This window comes from Hemibagrus wyckioides, linkage group LG17 (assembly GCF_019097595.1).
Source record: "Hemibagrus wyckioides isolate EC202008001 linkage group LG17, SWU_Hwy_1.0, whole genome shotgun sequence".
In the NCBI taxonomy this organism is placed as follows: domain Eukaryota; kingdom Metazoa; phylum Chordata; class Actinopteri; order Siluriformes; family Bagridae; genus Hemibagrus; species Hemibagrus wyckioides.
In genome coordinates, this window is record NC_080726.1 from 11,877,308 (window position 1) to 11,901,209 (window position 23,902).

A 23,902-nucleotide genomic window follows, 5' to 3' on the forward strand; every position below is an offset into this window, starting at 1 on the left:
GAGGGGTCTGTTTATTATTGCTGCATTTATTCACTTTATCTCTTGATCAGTAATCCCAGTGCTGGGGCAGGTACAGGATTTTTGGCCTGATTCTCATATTAGGGTGTAGACCATACCTAGTGATCTTATCACCTGTGAAAGCTTTAAAAAAAACAGTACAGCTATTTCAGATGCAGTAAAGGAAGAGTTATTAGTATGTTTCTTTGTTGTAAAAATCAGGAATAGTATGTTATATACTATAAAGAAATTTCTATACTTTAATCAAAGAAAGCTTTGAATAAAGTATACTATATTGGTTTGTAGATTCGTGCTTATTATCCACTTTAATCTTTAATATCTGCACAGTTGTCTTCACAAATCTTGAATGGTGTATAATAGTGATTGTAAGGGAGTTGTGCAAATACAACACAAGTACATGGGTGATATCAGATGGTGTTTAGAGTCAGGTCCAGGAAAGGGCAGGGACATGAATATCATACTAATACGCAGGTTCCTTTTGTGTTCCACTCAGTCCACCCACAAATATTTTGTCTCCTGGAACAGTCATTCATTCATTCATTCATTCATTCATTCATTTATTTATTTATTTATTTATTTATTTATTTATTTATTTATTTATTTATATTTTAATACTTTGGAGCATTGTACTGTATATGCTATACGATCTATATGCTGAAGATTGATGACAATCAAGGGTTTTTATGCGGTTATTCTGAACTGGCTATTGCAATGGCAGTATGTTTGTATGGTTTGCATGGTGCTGTTTGATCATATACCACTGATATACATTCAAATATCAGCAGAAAAAATAAATACAAAACATATTTGTTCTTCATTCATCTTTATTTTAAATTCATCTGAATAAAACACTTGGTTCTTTGTTATGCAAGTTTTACAGACTTTTACTTAAGGGTTAAAGATCAGAAGAAGAAGGAAGAGAAGAAGCAGAAGAAGAAAATCTTTTTTGAATGCCCATTTTATATAGTATACAGTAAACCTGTGGCAGCCATGTTGAACCTGAAACTCAATTATGAACTGAAAACCCAACAAAATGATTATCAGATCAGGAATTGAATATGGGAGCCAACGGATACATGGCCTTGATTTTGAAAAAACGTGAGAATTCATGTAAAGGTCTAAACACAGACGTGAGATCAGAGAATGAAACATTTTTTTTAATCTGTAGCATAAAGCAAAAAGCCACTGAATGTGTTGAAATGGCTGTTGTCATCACACAGGGTGCATCCAGTAAGGAGAGTCACGTCCACCTTGTCCCCAGTCTCCATCTGTATTGGCAGGACGACGGTAGCACTGTCCTCCTGGTCCTGTGTGTTGTACTCATTGAGTGCTGCAACTGCGCGACCATTTTTACGCAAACGAACACAGGCAGCCAGGAGGGCACCAGGGGCACCTGCATCACTGTATGCTGTAAGAGCCAGAGAATAGACCCCTGATCGTGGGACTGTAAAGGTGCCTGTGCTAACATTGTAGCCATCACCTAAGTTAATGAATATATACTGGTACTTCACAACCATATCATCTCGGCTGGAACTTAGGCACCGACGAGTATCAGTCAGTGCCACTGAAAAGGCACTGCGGCTGGCTGCGGAAAGAGACACAGAGAGAGAGACAGAGAAAGTCAACAACTGAGTGACAAAACAACTTAAAAAACGGCTGAAGTAACAGCACTAACAGCCAACAGAGTGAAGACTAGTGTACATTATAAGCTCATGAGTTCACTATGCTAACCATGCAAGATTTCAAGCAAAATTATGTTTACTCACAGCGCACATAGTTCAGAGCAGTTTCAGCTTTCTCCAGACCTTTGCGCATCTCATTCAGGCTCATGTTGAAGAAACTCTCCATTCTTTTCATCTGCTTTTGCATAAGGCAGCAGCTACAGGATTCAGTGTCAGTGAGACAAACTGCAGATAGAAAACATTTATCCAAACAATACCACAAAGAGGGTTCCTTAGGTTACGATTAAGATTAATTATTATTCAAGATTGGGAATCCCAAGAGTTATTTGCCCCTTTTTAAATTTTTATTTTAATAGTAGTATTTTGTTATTACCATTTTCAGCGCCTGGATCAGGCTGGCTTGGCTCTCCCGGGCCATTCCAAGAGTATACAGATTGGTTTGCAAGAGAACATCCAATCAGGCACAAGAACACAAGGCCTGGATTAGGAAAGACAATAGTTAAAGCAGTATTATTAGTATTATACAATCATAACCAAAAGCTTATTTTTAATCTGACCACAAAAAAATGTATAGCAGAATCTAATGCCAGACCTTGGAACAATCTGAATAAATAATTAAAGAGATCATCCTCTGACTTCTAGTTCTTTATTTGGATCCTGAATTGTTTCACACCTACAGCAAAGATATTCATATTCCTTACCAATTTATATAGCTTTAAGGTCAGTCTTACCTCTCATTTTGCTGTTTGACCAGAAATGATATTTGCTCTAAGTTTGTGGAGATTTGGCTATAAAGGTTTGTTCAGCTCCACCCCTTGCTTTCCCTAGGTGAGGATTCAACTTGCCTGTCTTTGTTCCAGTGATAAGCAATATGTAGGACTTGCATTATCTGACATTTGAAGCACATTGTATCATATTGTAATACTCCCACAGACCATGAACCAGTGCACAATTACAGTCCAGATCAGCATCTACTGGGACCAGAGCAGCTGATCTGATCTGAACCACAATGCTTTAAAGAAATTCTGAAGTTTTGGAGGCCATTTGAGAATGTTTGCTGTTTTTCAATGAACAAGGGCTGCTACACTAGAGCATTGTTATCTCAACTTGAGCTATCGGACACCACCTTGATGATTCCAAACCCTGAAACTGAAACCCTTTTTAGTCTAACAAAAATCCAAATGGTCACAGCATGCATCTATTTTATGAGCATAATCCAAACAATTCAAATTATGTACTATCATAGAACATTTTCTATTTTTATTAACATTGCATTTCTCATTGAAGTCACTTGCATTTAAATTTAAGTTCTATAATCTCTATATTAGGGAATTTCACATAAGAAATACATTAGCGAGCCTGGAATCATTTTGAAAACAACTACAATAACTGCTATAATAGCAATAATATGTATCATATATAATATATATTATATAATATATATTTCTATGGTAAACTACAGATTTTCTCTGTATTAGATACATTACATAAATCACAGTAGCCTTCCACATTTCCACATTTAGAAACACATCTGCCTTAGCCAGCATAGCCAGCACAGAAACAGATGACAGCTGATGTTCTTTTCTAGTCTGAAGTGGAAAAGGGGATAAAGGTTTGTTTGTGCTGTGAGAATTGCTCATTTCTGTTATTTCCATCCATCCCTTTGTCACACTGTGTTCCTAATTTAGACAATGCTTTATTTAGACCTCTATTAATAGCATGACTCATGACAGGAAAAAAAACAGAACCAGCATGGATACTACAGAAATAGCAGGTACAGATATTTAGAGGATTTAATTAGAACTTCATCACTTATTTAGGTTTTTTAGTCTACAAATCTATGCAATCTGCCAATGTTGGAAGCGTCAATCAGTCATAAATAATTCTGTTTAGGGAAATGAACCACTGTCATGAACCTGTTTTGTGACTTTTGCATTGTGTTAGAAATCTCCATTCTTTATAATCTAACATTTGAGAATTACCTATTTAAAAATCACATCTTTAAGTTCACGGGTGGGATCCACATTAGTTTAGTGTTTTGAATTTCTATGGGTGGAATTTAATTCTCACCCTATGTGAATGGAGTTTGCATGTTCTCTCGTGCATTGGGGGTTTCCTCCCCCATCCTAAGCCATGTTTTGTAGGTTGATTGGCATCTTTAAATTGTTTGTGGTGTGTGAATGGATGGGTGATCGGCTGGCGCCGTGTTCAGGGTTTACCCTGCATTGTACCCCAAGTCACATGGGATAGACTCCACATTCCCCACAACTCTGTGTAGGATAAGTATAAGTATTTTCTATGAGCTTGATTTCAGGACAAGCCTCAAATTTTGCTTAAAACACTGAAAATGGACTAAAACCAAAGTGATGATCTGAATTGAAAAGGGCATCCACTTGTGTAAATCTAAAATAATAGTGAATACTAAAATCTGAAAACAGTCCAAGATTACAGAATGCTCAGTGATGTAATATAAAAAGCAAAATTCATTGTGTGTATGTATTTTTCTGTATAGATTTATTAACATGTAGTGATACAGGAAGAATACAAACTGAAAATGAAACCAATATTTGAATAGTTTTATGCTTTTGAAATAAATGATTCAATATTAAGGGATTTGTTTATATATAAAACGTTGTTGAAAAAAGTGAAAAAAATCACTGACATACATCATGTGATGACCCTAATTTTCATGCAATTTTCTTAATGCAATAGGACATACAGCAAGTGAAGTTCTGCTTTTAATTATTATTTATTATTTACATGCTTATCAGTTCAAAACTCCAGACAAATGCATCAGTGTAAATTCATATACCAACATTTCAGTTAAAACAGCCACTAAATAGTTTTATATAGTATTTTATATTTAATAGTAATAGTATTTATACAAGAGTGTGGAAATATTCATTTGCAATATCATTTGGAAGAACGATGTTTGTTGTTCCATTTACGGAGACTTGTCTAATCCTTGCTAAGTAGCATTAAACTATTCTAGCAGCTTGTGGTGACAACACCTTATAAAGAACTTTTGTTTTAACATTACACCCTTTTATATTTAACTTTTTTCCTTTAATTTGTCGCTTCATCTGTAGCAGTTTTAAATTATGACACCAGCATCAAACCCCTGTACTTTATACAGTTGAGGTGGCCACAGAGTGCTCTGTTCCTGAGATGTCTCAGTGAAATATGCTTGCAGCAACATCTAGTGGTAAAACTATTCACTTCACTGACATCAAAATCAAAGGTCTCCGTACATTAGCATTTAAGTGAAAACAAACAGTGCAGTATCAGTCAAATAGGTTTGCAAATAAGGATCGTCATCAGCCTTCATCACTCAATCCAGCTGGCAAATGGTAATGGTAGAACCCACACCAGACCAGAAGCGGAAACCAGGGTAGAGAGCTCTGCTAAATTCAGTTTCGACACAGCAGATCTGGTGGGCCTGGTTGTGAGAGACCCTGTAGAAGGCCAGCACACCTGCCTGCTGGTCCAAAAAGACCCCGATGCGCCGGGCTTTAGGAGCAGCAAGTGCAGTTTCCTTTCCTGCATGCCACAGAGAGAAGGCTGTGCCTGACCAGTACAGGCTCCATGAGAACTCATTATGGCCAAGTCTAGAGCTGTCATCTGCTGGGGAGCGCCCAATGTCTTTATAGGTTACACCAATAGTGACCTGCAGAGACCATAGAGTTGCATTAATGATATCACAGTGTTTAGTTATTGATTTAGAAAGAACTAGAAATAAATCTGTTATAATTAATCCTATTAGAGAGCAATCATATAATTAGTAATATGACATTTAATTAATTTGCATGGGTTTATGTGATGTTTCCCTTAAATTAACAAAAATGTACAGACTCTTTTTTCCTTCTGTTAAAAATGACGTGTATATGCAATGTATATATTTTAACCTCAAACAGTTTCATTTTCTCAAGTATTCAAGGTGAATAAGTTCTAGTGAACATATTAATGTACCTTCTGTCCTGTCCATTCCACCTCCCAGTAGTAAGGACTTCCCGCCAAAGGCTCCCGACATATGACCTGTCTCCAGTAGACAAAGCGTTCATTGTGCTGTGGGTAATTCTGGTTTTCTGCTCGGAGACTGGCCTTGCGATCTCCATCAGACAAGCGGATGTGACGATAAGCACTGTTGGGGTCCATCGTGGGCTCAAAGCGGACTACACAGAAACGGTGTTTTTAATGAGACAACTTTTAAAAAGTCTACATTGTATAAGGGATCTGTTATACCATGTTTTATGAAACCAATCTTTGTGCTACTTTTCAATAGTTAATTCAAGCCACATTTCATAAAAGACCAATTAACACACCCAAACATAGATATTCAATCATTAGCATAATAGTTTTTAAAAATTCATAAGTCATAAACTTACATTTTAGCATTTCCTCCCTTGATTTAGGTGCTAGATTTTCTGTACTTAGGGAAGTCACTTTCTTCTCTACAAACAAGAAAGCAATCACATTTACTAAAAACAGATTCTTTTCCATCAAATTTGTACTGTACTTGCACTGCTATCTATGTATTTATACGTACCTGAATTTGCAGAAGAAGCTGTTGGATGCTGAAGTGATGTGGTTTTAGGTTTACTGTCACTGTTACTGGATGCAGGAGTCATTTCTGGAGCTAAAGAGAAAGCAAGATAACATGCATTCATTCTGTTACAAATTTCAAGTAACATTATATCAGTGAAATGTGCTGTATTTTGTAAACATTTGCACTGATTTTGAGTCAGACATCATAGAGAAGTTATAGTATTAAAGATTTGAATAATTACAACAAAGTACAACAAAGAAAAACATGATTAGCAAATGAACATTTACATAAAGAAAACTTTGCTTACCTGTATTTTCTGAAGCTCCCTGCAAATGACTGGGATCGGGGCATTTCTCTGCTGCCTGAGCATTATTTGTTGTTGCTGTATTTTGTGCATCATTCACTACATAAAAATGTATTGTGGTGGATTAGATTTAATAGATAAATGTGAATACCTTGCAATTTCTTACAAGTGTGATACTTCAGAGCTAAAACATGATAAGCTAAGATTCTAAACTTTTGAACACATTAGATTGAAAAAGAAGACTACAAAAAAATTATTTTAATCTTTGAAATTAAATGCCATTTCAAAGATTTTCCATCATTATCCTTCAGTGAATAGCAAAAAAATGATCAATAGTGTAATTTAAGATACAAAATAGGGAAAATATTTATATTTTTGTTAAACATATGCTTTCTAGCTCTGCTGGAATCCAATGTGCCAGATTGCTTGACTAATCATTGCAGTCCTCCTGGAGGTCTGGCATATCGATTGTAACTTTTTTTCCCCACAGTTTTTTAAACTCAGAAGGCAATAAAGTACGTAATGATCTATAAAGCTGTTTTACATGTTATGTATTGTTAAACATGCTGTATTGGACAGGTACTCACCGGCTCTGAAGATATTGGTCAAGCTTCCTTTACATAGTTCATGCAGCCCCACTCGGAAAGCTCCAAGAGCTGATCTGATCCCAGACACTACTGACTCTAGGTGTACAATATCCAGCTGTGGATTTCCAAATGCATCCACACCACCTGTGGTGTCAAGTGTCTGGCATGGAGGCAAGAATAAAATAAAGGAATTAAACATAGGATTACATATTAAATACAGATACATATATAAAATACCATTTGGTTGATGACTGGTTTACATTTACCTCAGCGACAGCTGAGCAATAGCCCAATATTCTGAGATAAATAGCCCAATATTCTTAACCATTAAGCTACTACTGCCCCCATAACCCCCATGAAGAATAATCAGGTCTGTACAGTCTTACACTATACAGCATACTTACATTAAAATTTTAAAAGTAAAACATGTTAAACCCTGAGTGAAGCGGATCATACCTTTAAGAACTGAATGGAGTCCTGAGGCTTAGTTAGGCTGTGTAGCTCTGCATCTTGCTTGTATAGTTGTCTGATCTCCTCCTGTAGTTTATAGCCATGGCCCTCTGTACGATGGTAACAGGAGGCCTCATAAGCTCGAAGGAGTTCATTTACTTGTGAGCTCATTAATTCCACATTCTTCATTACGTCACCGAAAACTTCCAGATTTTCTGTCTGCAGCCGCTGAATGGCAGTCTAACACAAAAGAAGAAGCAGCAAGCATTTGCACCATATTACCATAGTCATAGTCATTTGTTTTCTTAACAAAGCATTTTGTAATATTTAAAGACTTCTGCCTAGGAACCATTTATTAAAAAAAATAAATTAAATAAATTGTGATATGCTCACAGTACTTTATAATTAACACAACACTACAGTAATGATATGTTATATCTAATGGGCTCCTAGTAAAGACAATATTGAGGCAGGGATAAAAGTGAAATTACTTAAAGGGGCTAAATTTTCAGTGACATATCCAAAGATAAAATAGATTAAATATTTGTGTAGCAGATATATTTATCCTGGGAGTAAATTATTATGGCACCACTGAACTTAAGGTAATAATGTAAAGCATTTAGAAAGACATGCTTATCTAATCCTAAAAACTTCAATAAAAGAAATGTCTTGGCGATTAAACTTACCTTGTTAGCTTGAAAAATCTGTGGTAGTGTCTGAATGATCCTCTCTCTTTCTTGAACACTTCTTTGTATATTTTCTTTCTTTCTTGACAGCTCTTGCTGCTCACAAAAAAATTAAAATCAATAAATAAACTAGGTCAAGCATTTATGGCACTATTCCAAAGGGATATATTTAAAAATAAAAACAAATTACTTGTTAAAAAAAAGTGACATAGTTAACAAGTAGAAAGTAGAACAACACAGAATTTTAGCAATTACCTCCATTTCTTCATCTGGATTCATTACTCGATGACCCTTATGTTCTATGAGGCTACATTCATCACACACAATTTCTTTATCATCACAGCAATAGAACTCCAACACTTGTTTGTGTAACGGACACAGCTTGGGTGAATTGGATGGGAGCTGAGGGTATAATCCTCCCTGCACTGCTGTCTTTTCATCAGGTCCTGTAGTTCCATCAGACCTTTTTGCTGCTGGCTGGAGAGAAGGGTTCACTGGCACAACAGTGCACGGTAAAGACTTGTCCTGTTCTCCCACACGCAGTTTCTTCATGGCTTCCATCAGCATGTTGTTTCTTCCCAGAGAGGGCCTAGGATTGAACACCTGTCTACACTGAGGACAAGAGTACTGACCCTTAGCAGAAGCTTTATCCCAGTGCTTCTGGATGCACTGAAGGCAGTAGGAGTGACCACAAGGAAGAGTAGCTGGGTCACATAGAATTTCCAAACACACTGGGCATGAAAAGTCGTCTGGAGGGCAGTTGGATGCAGCCATGTTGGGGAAGAAAGGCCAAGGTCCCTGTAGATCACGAAACAATCCAGCTCTCGAAAACACAAGACTTACATTTTAAACCTTGAGTGGGTGGAGCTAATGACTGGTATAACAGGTCTGTTTCCATGTATGTCATGGGTGTGAGTTGCATAAGAACATCACCAGTTTCAGTTGCTTTTAAATGATGTAGGCTGAGAGGAATCTGAAAATGCTGATTAACTGGTTTTACAATCATACTAATGAAGAACCCGATAAGAAACAGCACTGTTTAGATTGAGGGAGGGTTTTTTCAGTGGGGAAAGTCCTGAATGCAGAAATAATGACATCAGATTGTAGTAGGCATTGCCACCATGAAGATCAAATTTCATGATGTTTAAATGTAACATGAATGCTTTTTCATTAAAGTATGATAATGTGACAAAACTCAAAATTAAACACTTTCAAATTTCTTCTTAAATATATTAACAATTGGTGCAATTGAAAAATCATTTAAACTATCATCATGACAATTTGAATCCCAGCGACATCTGTGGCAAGAGAACGTCTCTTCTCTCAGAAGATATTAGACTGATTTTCTGACATTTCTTTCTGGATGGTCATCCATCATGTGACACCTCAACATAGCTGAGCTGATACACACACACACACACGAGTGAAGAACTCCCCTCAGCTGGACCTATCAATTACCATCAAGTACCATCAATTACCATAATGGATGAGCTGTAAGGGTGTTCCCTTACAGCTCATCCTTTAACACACATGAGTTGATGTGACGCAAGTGCGATGGGAGGTGTGTGAAGGTGGATTGGCTCCACTAATTTCCCCCTAGGGAGTGTGTATAGTGCCTTGTGATGGACCGAATGAATGAATGAATGAGCAAATAAGGTTTGAGAACCTTAGAGGGAAAGTTCAGCAAATGAAAAGAGAAAAATCATTTAAAAAAATCATGAGTTTTATTGTTTACAAGACAGTTATTCTCTCTGAATAAATGTATTTGCTAAATTACAAAATGTCAGTGTAAAGTTATTAGTGATTAGCAATGATTTTAACAATACTAATTTATGATTTGTTAGAGACTGTAAATAGCTAATAGCTGATACTTGTAATTAAATAAAATAAAATCTTAAAAATATACAACCCATCTCTACTAATATAATAATATTATGTTTGTGTAATGATAAAGAGAATAATTATGTAAATTAAATATTTATTTATCAGTGTTTTAAACTTAAAAGGAAAAGAGAGTTCAGTATTTGTCAACTTGAAAAATTAAGGAGGCTCAGGCATTTGGTCAAAACGGGGCATTTCTAAGGATCTGGCAACCAGTCCAGCAGCGGAATAGCTTGTGTGTTTATGCTCAAGGTGAGTGACTTGAGGAAAACAGCTGAATGAACATTTAGTTTCGGTGTCGGTTTGGTTTTATTTTATTCACCAGTTTGTTCAGGTTATAAATGTTAACAAATAAACAATTTTATCTCGGTCAAATTAACGTTTTCTTAGCAATGAGGTAGCGGTGTAGTGCTAATGCTAATGACAGCTCTAACTGTGTAACGTTACCGGGTTAGTTTGGAGTGATATCGTTACAGCAAATGTTAAGACTAGCTAGAAATATCTCCGTTATCTCCAATTAATATGTGAATAAAGTTAGATCGCATCTGACGTTTCTTTCCGAGGGATTGACATAGACGTGGTGTTAATCTGTGAGCAGATTAATGTTAGAAAAGCTCTTGGTGAAAGCCGCCATTACTGATGTACTGTATGTCCATAAACACTATACAGTAGTTACATTAACTTACATAACTTCACTAACATTTGTAGTAGTGACAAAATGTGTAAAAAGCTTCATTGCTGGTTCAGTGGGTGGTTTTTAAAAGTCATAAAATAGTACAGAGTACAATAATATACATTCATTATGTCTGGGATATGTCACAGAGTTGAGAATGAAGGCTACATTTCTATAAATTCAGTACATGTAAAAGTCCAGAGCTGCTCTTCCACTCTGTTTCTCATTTCTCCTTTAACACATCTGATTTATTTCACGTAATTTCTTTTAATTAGACAGACAGATGTCAGCTGTGTTAGACCTGAAGATATGCCTCCTTGATGCACATGAAAAATTTATTTTCACATTTGTAAAGATGTTACAGCATAGGGTCCCTATACTTTTTCCCTGATCTTGTACGCTCGTATTTGAGCTGTTAATAAGCTAATTAGTTGAATCAGGCATGTTAATAAAATGTATAGGCTTGAGGGTACTTGAAAACCTGTGCCTAATAGCCAAACATACTTCTCAGTATTATTGCCAAGTGTCTATATAATGTAACATGCACTATATTGCCATGTATGGAACAGGAAGGGGTCATCCCCAAACTGTTCCCACAAAGTTGGGAGCATGAAATTGTCCAAAATGTCTTGGTATGCTGAAGCATTAAGAGTTCCTTTCAATGGAACTAAGGGGCCGAGCCCAACCCCTGAAAAACAATGATTTGGAGGGGTGTCTCAAGACATTTGGCAATACAGTGTATGTCCATCTGTTTTGTAACAACACAGTAGCAATGACTAATGTTAAGAGTCTGAAAGAAATACTCTAGCATTTTTCAACTTAACTCTTATGTACTGCATCTGTAGCATATGTCAAAGTCGTGCAGACTCATTTTGTAAGGAGGAGAAAATCTTTTAACTTGTAACTAATTGCTAATGGACGCCTAAGTGTTAAAGTAAAAATGTGTCTTTTGCGAACTCTGGGGACATGTTAAATAACCAAAATAAAAATTTTACAGTATGACTGGAGCATTAAAAAGAGAGATGTTTTGGTACTGTCTCATTTTAACACAACTGTTTATATTTCCACTATTTAGTATATAATGTTTCTTTTAAGTGTCTATTAACAGAATCCAACAATTATCCATAAGCTTCCATTGTAAGTGAGTTTGAAGTAAGCTGGTTTTCCATTCTTGTATCAGTACAGTGAAATATGTTGACAGATTTGTCTGTGGTGATTGCACAGAAGCTGCAGATCTGTTGGATAGCCGTTATGTTAATACAATTAACAGAGATCTTGATTTGCAATAATACACTTAAGTGTAGCTTTTCTGGAACTCATTTTGTTTCATGTTCTCATCAGGATGTTTAGGAGTGCTCAGTTTGTGATGTCGGCATGTCTACCGGGGACCCATAGATCACTGTTTGGGAAGATCTCCATGAAGACAAATCTTGGACAGGCAGTGTGCAATAACCTCCTCAGCCAGCCATTTTTTATGGTCAGTGGTGAGAGAGCGCCACAGAGGAAACATTATATATCTGAGCCAAACAACAGAAAATATGTTTCACAAAAACCCTTTTCTTGCCTTGTCAACAGAAGCTGCTTCAATCCTGCAAACACGACTGACTTTCGATCGGTGTGTAAAATAAATATCTCTCTACAGTATTGTTCATATACCACTTTTTCAGATCATTTCATGCCCAGGGACTGTGTTCCTAACAAGTGCTTACTACCTGAAAACCATACCGGCAAACACAGACGTTCTATGGATAAATGGAGAGCAGATCTAAACAGCAGCAGTAAAAGCCAAAAGAGCTACCATAACATGGGGAGCACATCCTTTACTAAAGGGTTAACTAAAGGTCTCTGGACTTCCTATCGTGAGCGATGGAGCCATCATGGACCTCTAAAATCACAAATGTGTGGTTTGCATATGAGAGTTCCACAGCAGGCTGCCTTTGAAGACTGTCTATCAGCTAAGAATGAAGAGCGCTGCAGAGAACACCTGCAGTCCAACACTGCACTGTATGAGAAGAAGGGAGGCAAGAGCTGGGCAGCTGTACTTGTGTCTCTGTGCACAGTAGGGGGAGAGCCTGCCTTGCTTTTCACCCTTAGGTCCAGCAAACTGAGGGGAAAACACAAAGGTGATGTCAGGTATGTTGGATTTGTTCTTATATAATGTTTTCCAAACCGGACCTGGGGACAAATCTCATCCAGTGCTGACCTTTATTACCTCACCTTTCTGTAGGAAACAGGAGTTACAAAGCAAGACAGAAGAATAGTAAGAACTTGTAAGAAAAGTGGATGCATCCTTTAATTGGTTTGGTGGCATGTTTCACTTGATCCAAACTTCATGTTAAACTGTGGCCAGAATCAAATGAAAACATTTTGTACTTAGAACAAGAGTGAGCACTATGAGATATATTCCATGCTTAGAGATATATTCCATGATATATTCTCTGTTTGAAAAGTGATGTATTACACTTGCAAATATTCATTATAAAGGCAGCTTGGCAAAATTTTGGCAACAATGACAGCAGACATAACTTTTGGTTGTTTATGCGTATTTTGCCGCCTTACACCAGGTTAATGCTTCTAGTAAAGTAAAGCTGCCTAAATATTATTAGCCATAAAAGCAAACTAATTAAGAGCACCTTTGTCAGAGGAAAACAAGTTTATGCTATCTATCTTTTGTTATGTGTCATATGGAACATGAAAATAAATGTTCTTAAATCGTATTTTCCCATGAGGTAGGCTGAATGGGGTTGAACATAATGTTCAGAATCCTTTACAGAGTGTATAGTGAAAAGAACAAGACGGCTAAACAGCATTCCACATTCTTTTCCACATAAAGCCCTATTACACAACCACTGCAAGGTTTATTATTATTACGTATACTATCAAGCTTTTGTTTCAGTGTTAAGCAATACTCTATAGCTACTGCCTTTTTAAAAATCTTTTTTCAATATATAGTTTTATGGAAAACATTTACTTTTTTTGTGCAGTTTTGCAGGAGGAAAGCAAGACCCCTCCGACAGGGACATTGTGGAAACAGCACTGCGGGAAGCCAGGGAAGAACTGGGGATTAATGTGACTGAAAATGAAGTGTGGGGGGTTCTGAAGCCACTGAATGATTCGGTGAGTTTGAAATACTGAGGGATCAGAATCGAATCATATGTAACATGACCTGCAAAAGACATGCCTGTTAATTCAATCCAGAAAAATAACATAACTATTTAAATTAACTTCAAATGGACTAAGCCCCCAGAAAGCTGTTAGAAGTTTCGGGTTCATTCAGACAAGAAACCTGGGTCGTGTTGTTGCCGATGCCTCTACTGATATCGGGGAAGCTTTTTGCCAAAGAACCACACAGAAACAGTGATTGAATAGCAAAACATTTCGAAATGTACTGAGATGAACAGGGAGTATTTATAAAGAAGAAAGGTGTAATATTCACTGTCATCTATAACTATGACGTCAGCAGAAACAGATGTGGTGGTTGACGTATTCACTGGCGGTTTGGCGAGTTTATGAAAATGGTTATCCAAATTACGGAATAAGAAACTGTTAGCGAGTGTCTGTGTTCTGCACATGTTCATCAAAACAGAACAAAGAATTTCTAGGACAAAACAAAGTATATCATAGTCATAAGATGAGGTCATAAACAAATAGTATCACATTGTCAGCCAAGGGCCACAGTCAGCCCAGGGCAAAGCGTGCTGTGTTATATTCAAAAGATATCATGAGTATAATAAGTATAATGTTGTTTTTTTTTAATCATAGACGCTAAATGTATTTATTTCTGTACCTTCACACCAATTCAGGGTGGGAGAACATGGTCATGCCGGCCCTGTATAGACGTGATCATGCTCTCAGTTTAATCAGAACAGTGTGGAGTAGCACTGGATAATCATTTCTGACAAGTAACTTTTTTAGTGTTACTAAAAACAGTGTTACTTTGTAATGAGACAAGATTTCTAGAACATAATAAATATATTGATTTGTGCTGTTGAAAGGTGTGCACAATTTTGACAAAAACACAGTAGATCTATGGAATTTTTCAGGTGCAACCCAGGTGAGACTATAATATAAGTATAGCTATAGTAAAATGTTTCCTTCACCCTGCAAAACTATTTTATTACACCAATCAGTCATAACATTAAAAAAACCTGTTGAATATTGTGTAAGTCCCCCTGTGCCACCAGAATAGGTCTGATCTGTTAAGGCATGGACTCCACCTGAACACTGACATGTACCTCAAACAATTCCTGGACAGTTTTTTTTGCAGTATGGCAGGAAGCATTATCCTGCTAAAAGATCCCACTAGTATACTGTAGCCTAGAAGAAATGTTGTTCTGCAACAGTGTTTAGGTAGGCAGTGCATGTGAAAGTAACATCCACATGAATGCCAGTGCATCCTGTTGGCATCTCTTTCCATCTCTACACAGCCTGATGCCCAGCAAAATACAATGCACTGTGTGTTCTGACACATTCATGTCTTAATCAAATAAATTTTTTCAGCAATTTGTGCAACAGTAGCTCTTCTTTACGATCAGATAGCCTTCTAGACAGAAGCCCTTCCTTACAAAAAACATCCAGGCTCACCTAAATCACCCTGAACTGATTTATAAAATGTGTTATGTTGTAAAGAATTTAAAAGAATTGCTTGAATGAAACAAAAAAATTTACTTATCAATTTGCATTTACGTATGTACTCTTCCATTATCTTTTCAGTCAGGAATGATGATTGCTCCTGTGTTAGCTAACCTTGGGCCGCTGGAGACTTTATCACTCCATCCCAATCCAAATGAGGTAAATAATTGAAATATTTATCTTCAGAAAATGATTGCTTGACTAGCTTCACTTGTCTTTTTCTGTGTCCCGAAGGTGGAGGAGGTCTTCACCCTGACTGTTGCCCATCTATGCAACCCTGAAAACCAAGGCTACACACATTTCCGTATTGGTAATCGCTATGGATACACTCTTCCTGTGTTTCACAGTGATAAGTATAGAATCTGGGGCCTGACTGCAATAGCTTTGGACCATACACTCAAACTCATCATGCAGCTGTAGAACCAACAAGTTTAGATCCTTAAACAAATTGTAAAACTTTAAGCGATGACATCACTGGGTGCTTGTGATCAAATCATGAACAACTTTTGTGACTTTGGTGCTGAAAAGAAACATACTTTTAAACTTTTATTGATTGTCGTTTAAGTAAAACTGCTCATTAGACTTTTCTGGAAGACTGCAATAATATATAAATATCTGCAAGCATTTGCAGTTGATTGAATTTACTGCTTTACAGAATATCTGTGTGGAAAACTCATTATCTGACTACTACCAAGACACTTTTTACTGGATGTTACAGATTCTATATATCTGCTTTTATATTTCCAGTAATCAGTCATCCTCATATAATGTGTACAATCTGTTGACTATCAGAACCCCACACCCCACCCCACCCAATTTATTTAAGTGCAGGAATAAGTTTAGCAATTTATTCAACAAGATCATAGAGAAGACAAAGTAGGAAAACTATGTCATGGATTTCCTGTCAAACCTACTTCTATACAATTCGTAATATACAGCTAGATGTTGGATTATTTTACTTTGCTAAAACTGTAGCACCTTATGAACCAAGAAAAGCATTCATAGTTTCTGGTTCTGTAATAGCATCTTTTAGAAGACCATTCCAAATTTCTTACTTTCTATCGATATTTCATACTCAACTGAAGAGATTTTGATTCATACCCTACAATTCCACATACAAAATTGCTCAAACTGAAATAAGGTTTCCTCAAACAGTAACATTTGTAATTTATAATAAAATTGAGATATTAAATTGCTGTCATTTTCATTTTTTTCCCCCCATGTACTCAAAAGAATATATATGTATATAATATTGGTGTTTGGTTCATATTTATTAACCCATAACTAATTCCATAACTTATTGCGACAAACACAAACTAGCCAGCTGACTATCGAGAAGGACACAGTTGTTACGCACAAGCTCCTGCTGTAAGATACTTAAGGAGCTGGACACCATATGGTACAGACCGACTGAGGCAGAAAAGATGCAGATCCTGGCCACAGTTTAATTCTGTAGCTGTGCAAACTAAAAGCATAAATCAGAAATATAAGTTAGGTCATTGGTAATGCATATTAGTATATGGGTATGGTATAAAAATATTTTTTGTAGCACCCTGACAAAAGCTTGAATTGTTCTAATTAATGATCACAAAAAACACTCAAATCTGTAGCAGAAATTCAGTAATGTTGTGTCATGGTATGATGAGATGTTATGGCACAGAGCACTGATTGGGATCCTGTGAGTCAGGTAGCAAGTGACAGTTGAAGGGCCAGTTGAGGTTAAAGAGCGCTAGATCACGCACACACTGCTGCTCTGCCGCTGAACACACAGAGCTGCACGGCTGCAGCACCCCAGCCTGCACGCTGCACTGCGGCACAAACAGCGCACACACCAGCTGCTGCAGGGGCTTAAAACAGTCCAACTCCATCAGCACCTGGTCAAAGAGGAGTATGTATATATGTGTGTATGTATATATATATATGTATATATATATATATATATATATATATATATAAAAACAATACAATAAACATTACAAGCAGGATTCCCGGTGTTGTCACCTACGCTGTACTGACGAAGCACATAAGCAGCCTCTCTCTGATCAGCAATGGAGAGCCATATGTTGGGGAAGGATGTGAGATTATAGCTCAGACCTTGGCACATCTCCACCTGAATTGGCTCACATGATGAAACTGTAGCAGACAACGATTACAACTGTAAATGAAATCAGCAGTGACGGAAAAAAAAAACTAACCCAAGTAATAAATGTTAGAATGAGTGAACCTGAGACTGGATAAAGCAATTCATTTTAAATCATTAATATTACATCAGTAATACATAACTTCTGGTGATTTCATTTTTATTGCAAATAAATATTTATTATAGGAAGAATATATAAAATGAGAAAGAAATGTTATGGCCACATGCAACCTTTCGTAACAATATTTGAGTTGCACAGCCCTCTTCCTTTTCTCTGATGAATCAGAAGTTTTCGTGTTTGCGAAAGACATGTATGAGGATATAATTTTTTTGCTACCATTACTGCAGTCTGTTCAATATTGCAGAAGTTTTATGACCTTAAAATCTAACAACATCTGAGAATGGTAATGTTACTGAATAGTATGATTAATTGTAGCCTGAGGTTGGGGTGTACTCATGTAAATGTATGCAGCCAAAGGTTTGTGGACTCCTGTCCATTAATCCCTCCACCCCATTACTATGGCACTGATTGTTATTCCAGAAGGCCTGGTTAAAGTCACCATTTCAGTTCATCCCTAAAGTGTTTGGTAGGGTTAAGGTCAGAGGTTTCATTTCTCCAATCTTTGCAAACTATGTCTTCATACACCTCACAAGGCCATTGTCATTGACAGTGTGAAGGGAAACTGTATTTTATAGCATAGAAAAGCTTCCTAAACAATAGTGTAGGTCAAAATGTTGCAACACTTTGGGGAGAGATGTGATGGTCAGGGGTCTACATAGTTTTGGACTTATAGTGTATGTCCTCTGCTCTATTTTTTATGGTAAACGTTTTCTATAATTTTTTTTTGTGGTTTTGTCTCAATATCTGCTACTACTTGTGTATTTCTAACAACAAACCTCAATGAATTAAGAAAATCTTTAAGCACATGTTACAAATGCCAGCTTTAAAGGAGTCTTTTAGGTTTTTTTTCCCACCCTGTTATATTTACAGCAATGCACAGGCATTAAGAAAAAAGTTTGTAAATTATATAACTTATGGTTGCATCTTAGTAGTGCTCGTGTGTTCTTACTGTAAGGGGGATAGGTGGAGTTGGTGCAGTTTTTCTCATCTGAACCATCTGCACAGTCATACCAGCCATCACAGAGCCAGTCACGATGCAGGCATTCCCCTGTGCCACAAGCAAACCACTCAGGACTACAGCTTCCTTAACAGAGTAAAATGAAAACAAAAACACAAAATGTTATATAATTAAGACGCAAGATAACTGACACTTTATACATAGTAGTAATAGTTGTTTATATTTTTTCATAATAATGTGGTGCCACTGTATGTCTGTTTATTTGTATCTGGTATCTTGTCACCTGTTTTCCACAGCATACTCTTTACAAAGATAATTGGTAATGTTGTGTCTGCACCCCAGTGACCTATCAGGTCTAAGCATATAGTCACCGCCCATATAATACTCACTCTCTGAGAGAGAGATGAGCTGATATGAGGCATGAAAGCCGATGTCAGCCACACCTTCATCAGCTACAAACACCACACTCATCATGGGCCCAGTAGAGGTAAGGTCAGGAGGGAGGTCTGAGCCACAGTATCTGTAGCAACCATTAGAGAGAGGCACTGATTTTATCAGGCAGAATAATAAGAATAACACAACAGCACCAGCAAAATGTTAGGATAACGTGAGACTAGATTCATACAGTAAAAAGTATAATGAGCTCTGATGATATGGTGTTAATGATCTCAGCAGTGATGATCGATATGAAACACAAAAAAGAAATAGTTTGTTTTCTTTGCAGGTGCTGGTGAGAAGAAATATGAAGTCTAAACAGTAATTTAGAGAAGGCATTCTCACCTGCCTAGGATATTGCTGTCTGCAGGGTTGCTACTATCATGAACCTCAACATAGTCAAACTCACAGGCATCTTGAGTCTCCAGGCTGAAGTTGTGGAAACTTAGTTGGATAACTTGGCCTTTCTCTGCAGATATATGCCAAGTACAGCGCTGAGAAAGTGCAGCAGAGATATATGGATAAGACAAAGGCTCCATTCACTCCTGGACATTTCATATGACTTCTTGTTGGATGGATTTCTGATACAATTTTAATCATTTTAGTATTTTAATAATCGATGAAGGTACTTCATTAATCAGTTTTCGTCACTAGTTGAAAGTGCCGCATACCTGCTGGTGAGGATAAGGGTTTGGGTGATTTGGACTGGACAGTGAGCCACTTGGACCTGTCTTTTCACCTCCACAATCTGCAGAAATATAGATATTAAGAGAGCCAGAACTATCATTTCTTGTGAAAAGCCAGTAATACACACTCCTTCAACAAAGTGCATATGACAGTTAACCATGTACTAATTAATGTCAGAATTACCTTTTTTGCAGTTGGCCTCATCTGTCTGGTCCTGACAGTTTAGCTGGCTGTCACATACAGACACAGGCAACAGGCAACGGCCACTATCACACATAAACTCCTCTGTAGAGCAGCTTTCTACACCAAACATCACACATTTCAAGAATCATTACCTAAAGCAAAACCCATTAATCTTATTTACTGGTACTATTTTTATACCACCTTGTACCTGTAACTAATAATCACACCTATCAGCTTTTAATCTCCCTCATATGTAGCTATTATTTTTGCTTTCTGATCTGATGTAATTGGCCTAGTCTGTTTGCTCAGCTTTGGATAATTACACCAAATCCTGATAATACTTCTACTCTTTTGTGTAGTTAGTGTGTACAGTTTTGCATCTTGTGTATTTATTGTACATCTTGTGCACACGTTTTGAACAATTTTGGACCTAATCTAGCTCTGTGTACAGAATTTCTGTATTATAGTATACTGTAATGTTATCTTTCTTTTCATGAATATAGAGTTCAGAGACTTCCAACATATAACTATCAACACAAAGTACACTTACTTTGCCATGGAAGGATGGCCTGATACTGTGCGATAAAGCCATTACCCCCAATACTGCTATCAGATCGGAATGAAACCCATACAGTGCTGCTGTTAGTGTTCACAGTGGGTGGAGCCACATTACCACAGAATCTAGGAACAAAGTGAGTGTAATGTGCTTAATCTGTAGTCTTTGTCAAATTACTGTACATTTCTACTGATTTGCATTTGCTTCCTTTCCTGTGTGGGTTTTAATGTCAGGTTATTAGTTAATATTGTCACATTTTTTAAGATATTTGGACAATTACTTGTGTTGCAAGTATGTTCATTATACTATATTGTGAGCATTAGTCCGGTGATGAACACGTTACCATGTTAGTGTTTATGTAAGAAGCAGCTGCTTTTTAGAGTTGGGCATAATCAATTTTTGACAAGCAAGACAAGCAAGCCTGACCTGGTGACTGTAGTGGTGTGCTCCCCATCTTCTCTAAGCTCTAGCCAATCAAAAAGGCATGGCACTGGTCCCTCAATGGCCATGGTGGAGATGTAGATCTGGACCAGAGATGGGGGAGACATTCTGATCACCCACACACACATGGAGTTAGGAGGGTATGGGCCTGGGTGGTTGGGGGAGCTGATTGTTCCCCTTGATTCGGTCAGAACTCCTCCACATTCTGGAAGATAAGAGGTACAAATGACAGAAGTGACTGATCTTTAATGATACTGAATGTCTTTTGTTTGTAAAATGATACATTGAAAAGGCCACAAAAATGTACTTGTATATAAGATGGGCTCTTTTTCAAGATGTGGCATAGATGAGCTATATTCAGGAAGAGGAATAGTGGGATTTGGGATAAGACTTTGCTGAACCCTGTCTCCACTCCAGGAGTTTAGAGACAGCGCGCTTCCTTCAGCATTGTTTCCATTCATGTCTGTGAAAAAGATTTATCCAAAACTTTATACAAACACCTCTCTGCACAAACAAATTGCTTAACATTACACTAGACCAAAACAATGAATTAGTAAGCAATTTTTATTGCATTCCATTGAGAGATTTGCTTTACAATGACTGAATCATCTCTGGTTGTATAAGATTAGACACTGTACAGTCTATACAAAAGGAACGGGCAACTACAGATAATTTGATAATAAACATTTATGCTGCATACAGTAAGCACCATAAACAAATTTTGTCCTCTTAAAGTACTATTAGACTTTTAGAAAAATCGAAAAATCCAAAGTTTGAAGCCAAGAGAAATGCAGTAACATGAAGTCGCTTGTAAATTGTCTGAGCGATCTGTATTATTGCTTCAATAAGTGTATGAGTGCTGCTCACTCACGTATGAGAACAAGCGTCAGAGTGAGTCCCAAGACAGCCAACAATAACAGCACAGCTGCTGAAAACATCAGCGTTCCCCAGCTACACCACTGTCTCCTCTCACACACCACACACAGACCAAACACACTGCAGTCTCCTGCAACACCACAGCCAGCAAAGCAGGCAAGTGAGAACAGTGAGGAGAGATACTAACCAATACTAATTCTATTAATCACCATAAAATCTTTTATGATCTGAATCAGGAGTGTCAGAGCAGGAAAATAACAATAGATATATACAGTATATATTGCATGAGATCCTACAAATCATTATTACATACATAAAATATAATATACACATTATTGCATTTCCTGGTCATGTACCTAACAACTTTTACATTTTAAATGCTCATACCATTGTGTGACAATAACTTTATAGATAAATGAAGAAATTTAAAATAACAAGTGTACAGTAAAATCTGAGCCACAACTCAGATTAAACTCTGAGTAAACTCCCCTAATTTTGTCAGTGCTTTTTTTTCCAGCAAATTATGTAATTTTGTTATGATCTTAACACTGATTGTGACCTAAATCTTATAACACCTGCTCCCTTTCATACAAGTTAGACATTTTAAAATCATTTCTGTAGATTTTTTTGTATCATGTTGACCCACATGTTATATTTTAGTATTTATAATCTTCTTTTAATGGTAAAAAAAATGTTTTGGTTGTTTCAATTCTAAAGATGTGTGCATAAGGGAAAGCTGGTCATTGATTTTGATTTTGGTAGGTAGAGTGACATGTTTAAAATCACATTCAGATTTTAATATTTATATTTATTGTATGTTTTATGTGGTGTAGTTGGAGGATAAAGTTTAATACTTCTTACTGATCACAGTATACAGTAATGTTATTGCAGAGACAATTTTGGTTTTTAAAATTGTAAATATTTTAGCAATACTACGCAAGCAAATTTTAAAATAAATTAAAAAAAGATTTTTATAATTGCAAAAAATTATATAATCTATTATGTTATTTTTCAATATAATTTAAGAGGCAAGGCTTAATAGAAACTGTTTAGAAATGTTTAAACAACCCAAAAAAATAATAATAAAAACAATAGCAAGAAGAATTTTTCAAAATGTAAATTAAAACCAATGGTGGTGGGTGGTGCCTCACTCCGTTAGCTATTTTTCATAAAAATGCTAAGTGATACTTACGAGTTGTAGGACTGTTGATGGGTTCTGGGGATATGGCAACCTTAAATACGTCTTTGCTTTCATCATGCTCATTGTCTGGCTCAAATGCTGGATTGCAAAATACATTCTAGGAAGGTTAAAAAGCAAAGTTCACTGTGATCTCTGTTTTCAGTTCTGTCATGAACTTTTTTCTTATCAGTGTTTTTTTTATTTTTTATTCTTACCTTATACAAATCTGTGGCATGGAGGGATTTTTCAGGGTCTGCCATTTTCCCATTCCAACAAGATTTTTGACATTATTTGTGGCTGCTTCTATCCATAAATTAGAGCAAAAATGTGCAGCAGGGCATGTTGTAAGTAGAATAGATAAATTAGAGTAGATGCAGTTGTTCAGTAGTTGACTACTCACCATGCTGAAGTTGGTGTGGGTGAGAACACGATATCCTCCTCTGATATTTTTACAAAGCCAAGTCAGCTGAGAGGACTGAGCAGAACAAGAAGAGGGAGGGGTTTAGGGTCATTTGGGGCACTTAAATTCCTACTAATGAGCCTAATCTTTGCATTACACATGCTCACCACCCACATGCACATAATTTCAAGGCATAGTGCCTGGTGTTCACTTACTTACTTACTTACTTACTTACTTACTTACTTACTTACTTACTTACTTACTTACTTACTTACTTACTTACTTATTTGTTTGTTTGTTTGTTTATTCATTCATTCACTTATTCATTTATTTATTAATCTCAAATTAGTTATATTCCTATCTTGCTCTCCTTATCTTCATCAGAGAAATATTTTAATAGCTATATTTTAGTAATATTTTAAACGTTATCACTAACCGAGCAGAAGCTGTTGTTTTTTTTTGTAAA

At 36.6% G+C, this 23,902-nt stretch overlaps 4 protein-coding genes across 9 annotated transcripts; 1 reads left to right on the top strand and 3 right to left on the bottom strand.

The window, feature by feature from the left end:
- Positions 1 to 976: 976 nt before the first annotated feature.
- cbln20 (cerebellin 20) lies at positions 977 to 2,551 on the bottom strand. The gene is made up of 4 exons (XM_058414215.1): positions 2,432 to 2,551; positions 2,074 to 2,178; positions 1,785 to 1,925; positions 977 to 1,603 (listed from the first exon to the last, which is right to left on the bottom strand). Exons 1-4 carry the CDS (start codon positions 2,436 to 2,438, stop codon positions 1,176 to 1,178), a joined length of 681 nt encoding a protein of 226 aa, XP_058270198.1. The 5' UTR covers positions 2,439 to 2,551; the 3' UTR covers positions 977 to 1,175.
- A 1,667-nt stretch (positions 2,552 to 4,218) lies between these two features.
- ftr86 (finTRIM family, member 86) lies at positions 4,219 to 9,105 on the bottom strand. Its single transcript, XM_058414213.1, has 9 exons — positions 8,529 to 9,105; positions 8,274 to 8,369; positions 7,594 to 7,827; positions 7,138 to 7,297; positions 6,554 to 6,649; positions 6,247 to 6,336; positions 6,086 to 6,151; positions 5,670 to 5,872; positions 4,219 to 5,367 (listed from the first exon to the last, which is right to left on the bottom strand). The coding sequence occupies exons 1-9, from the start codon at positions 9,045 to 9,047 to the stop codon at positions 5,032 to 5,034; spliced, it is 1,800 nt and encodes a 599-aa protein (XP_058270196.1). The 5' UTR covers positions 9,048 to 9,105; the 3' UTR covers positions 4,219 to 5,031.
- Positions 9,106 to 10,269: 1,164 nt separating this feature from the next.
- On the top strand, positions 10,270 to 16,651 carry nudt8 (nudix (nucleoside diphosphate linked moiety X)-type motif 8). 3 transcript variants are annotated; one of them, XM_058414318.1, is made up of 7 exons: positions 10,270 to 10,406; positions 12,169 to 12,304; positions 12,403 to 12,960; positions 13,055 to 13,087; positions 13,812 to 13,944; positions 15,541 to 15,618; positions 15,694 to 16,651. In XM_058414318.1, exons 3-7 carry the CDS (start codon positions 12,503 to 12,505, stop codon positions 15,877 to 15,879), a joined length of 888 nt encoding a protein of 295 aa, XP_058270301.1. In that variant the 5' UTR covers positions 10,270 to 10,406; positions 12,169 to 12,304; positions 12,403 to 12,502; the 3' UTR covers positions 15,880 to 16,651. The 3 variants fall into 3 exon arrangements, with proteins under 3 accessions (XP_058270301.1, XP_058270299.1, XP_058270300.1); XM_058414316.1 differs by having other exon boundaries at positions 12,169 to 12,960; XM_058414317.1 differs by lacking the exon at positions 13,055 to 13,087 and having other exon boundaries at positions 12,169 to 12,960.
- Positions 16,652 to 16,779: 128 nt separating this feature from the next.
- mfrp (membrane frizzled-related protein) lies at positions 16,780 to 23,499 on the bottom strand. Of its 4 annotated transcripts, none has more exons than XM_058414313.1 (14): positions 23,437 to 23,499; positions 23,252 to 23,336; positions 23,049 to 23,154; positions 21,852 to 21,986; positions 21,288 to 21,443; positions 20,966 to 21,185; positions 20,534 to 20,664; positions 19,984 to 20,100; positions 19,785 to 19,861; positions 19,459 to 19,607; positions 19,068 to 19,198; positions 18,670 to 18,804; positions 17,465 to 17,592; positions 16,780 to 17,333 (listed from the first exon to the last, which is right to left on the bottom strand). In XM_058414313.1, the coding sequence occupies exons 2-14, from the start codon at positions 23,294 to 23,296 to the stop codon at positions 17,109 to 17,111; spliced, it is 1,755 nt and encodes a 584-aa protein (XP_058270296.1). In that variant the 5' UTR covers positions 23,297 to 23,336; positions 23,437 to 23,499; the 3' UTR covers positions 16,780 to 17,108. The 4 variants fall into 4 exon arrangements, with proteins under 4 accessions (XP_058270296.1, XP_058270295.1, XP_058270297.1 ...); XM_058414312.1 differs by having other exon boundaries at positions 23,252 to 23,339; positions 23,437 to 23,498; XM_058414314.1 differs by lacking the exon at positions 21,852 to 21,986 and having other exon boundaries at positions 23,252 to 23,339; positions 23,437 to 23,498.
- Positions 23,500 to 23,902: the final 403 nt, after the last annotated feature.

Bases quoted from the DNA above. Each gene is read 5' to 3' on its own strand.
- ftr86 (XM_058414213.1), bottom strand. From the start codon at position 9,047: ATGGCTGCATCCAACTGCCCTCCAGACGACTTTTCATGCCCAGTGTGT. The intron at 7,828-8,273 runs GTAAGTTTAATC...CTTTTGTGTTAG, and splicing joins AGATTTTTCAAGCTAACAAG to ACTGCCATTCAGCGGCTGCA. The intron at 6,152-6,246 runs GTACGTATAAAT...TCTTGTTTGTAG, and splicing joins AGCTTCTTCTGCAAATTCAG to AGAAGAAAGTGACTTCCCTA.
- nudt8 (XM_058414316.1), top strand. From the start codon at position 12,170: ATGTTTAGGAGTGCTCAGTTTGTGATGTCGGCATGTCTACCGGGGACC. The intron at 12,961-13,054 runs GTATGTTGGATT...ACCTTTCTGTAG, and splicing joins AAACACAAAGGTGATGTCAG to GAAACAGGAGTTACAAAGCA. The intron at 13,945-15,540 runs GTGAGTTTGAAA...TTATCTTTTCAG, and splicing joins TGAAGCCACTGAATGATTCG to TCAGGAATGATGATTGCTCC.
- cbln20 (XM_058414215.1), bottom strand. The intron at 1,926-2,073 runs GTAATAACAAAA...TTCTATCTGCAG, and splicing joins TGATCCAGGCGCTGAAAATG to TTTGTCTCACTGACACTGAA. The intron at 1,604-1,784 runs GTGAGTAAACAT...CTCTTTCCGCAG, and splicing joins TGCTCTGAACTATGTGCGCT to CCAGCCGCAGTGCCTTTTCA.
- mfrp (XM_058414313.1), bottom strand. From the start codon at position 23,296: ATGGCAGACCCTGAAAAATCCCTCCATGCCACAGATTTGTATAAG. The intron at 21,444-21,851 runs GTGAGTGAGCAG...TCTTTTTCACAG, and splicing joins TCTGACGCTTGTTCTCATAC to ACATGAATGGAAACAATGCT. The intron at 19,199-19,458 runs GTGAGAATGCCT...TGGTTGCTACAG, and splicing joins GACAGCAATATCCTAGGCAG to ATACTGTGGCTCAGACCTCC.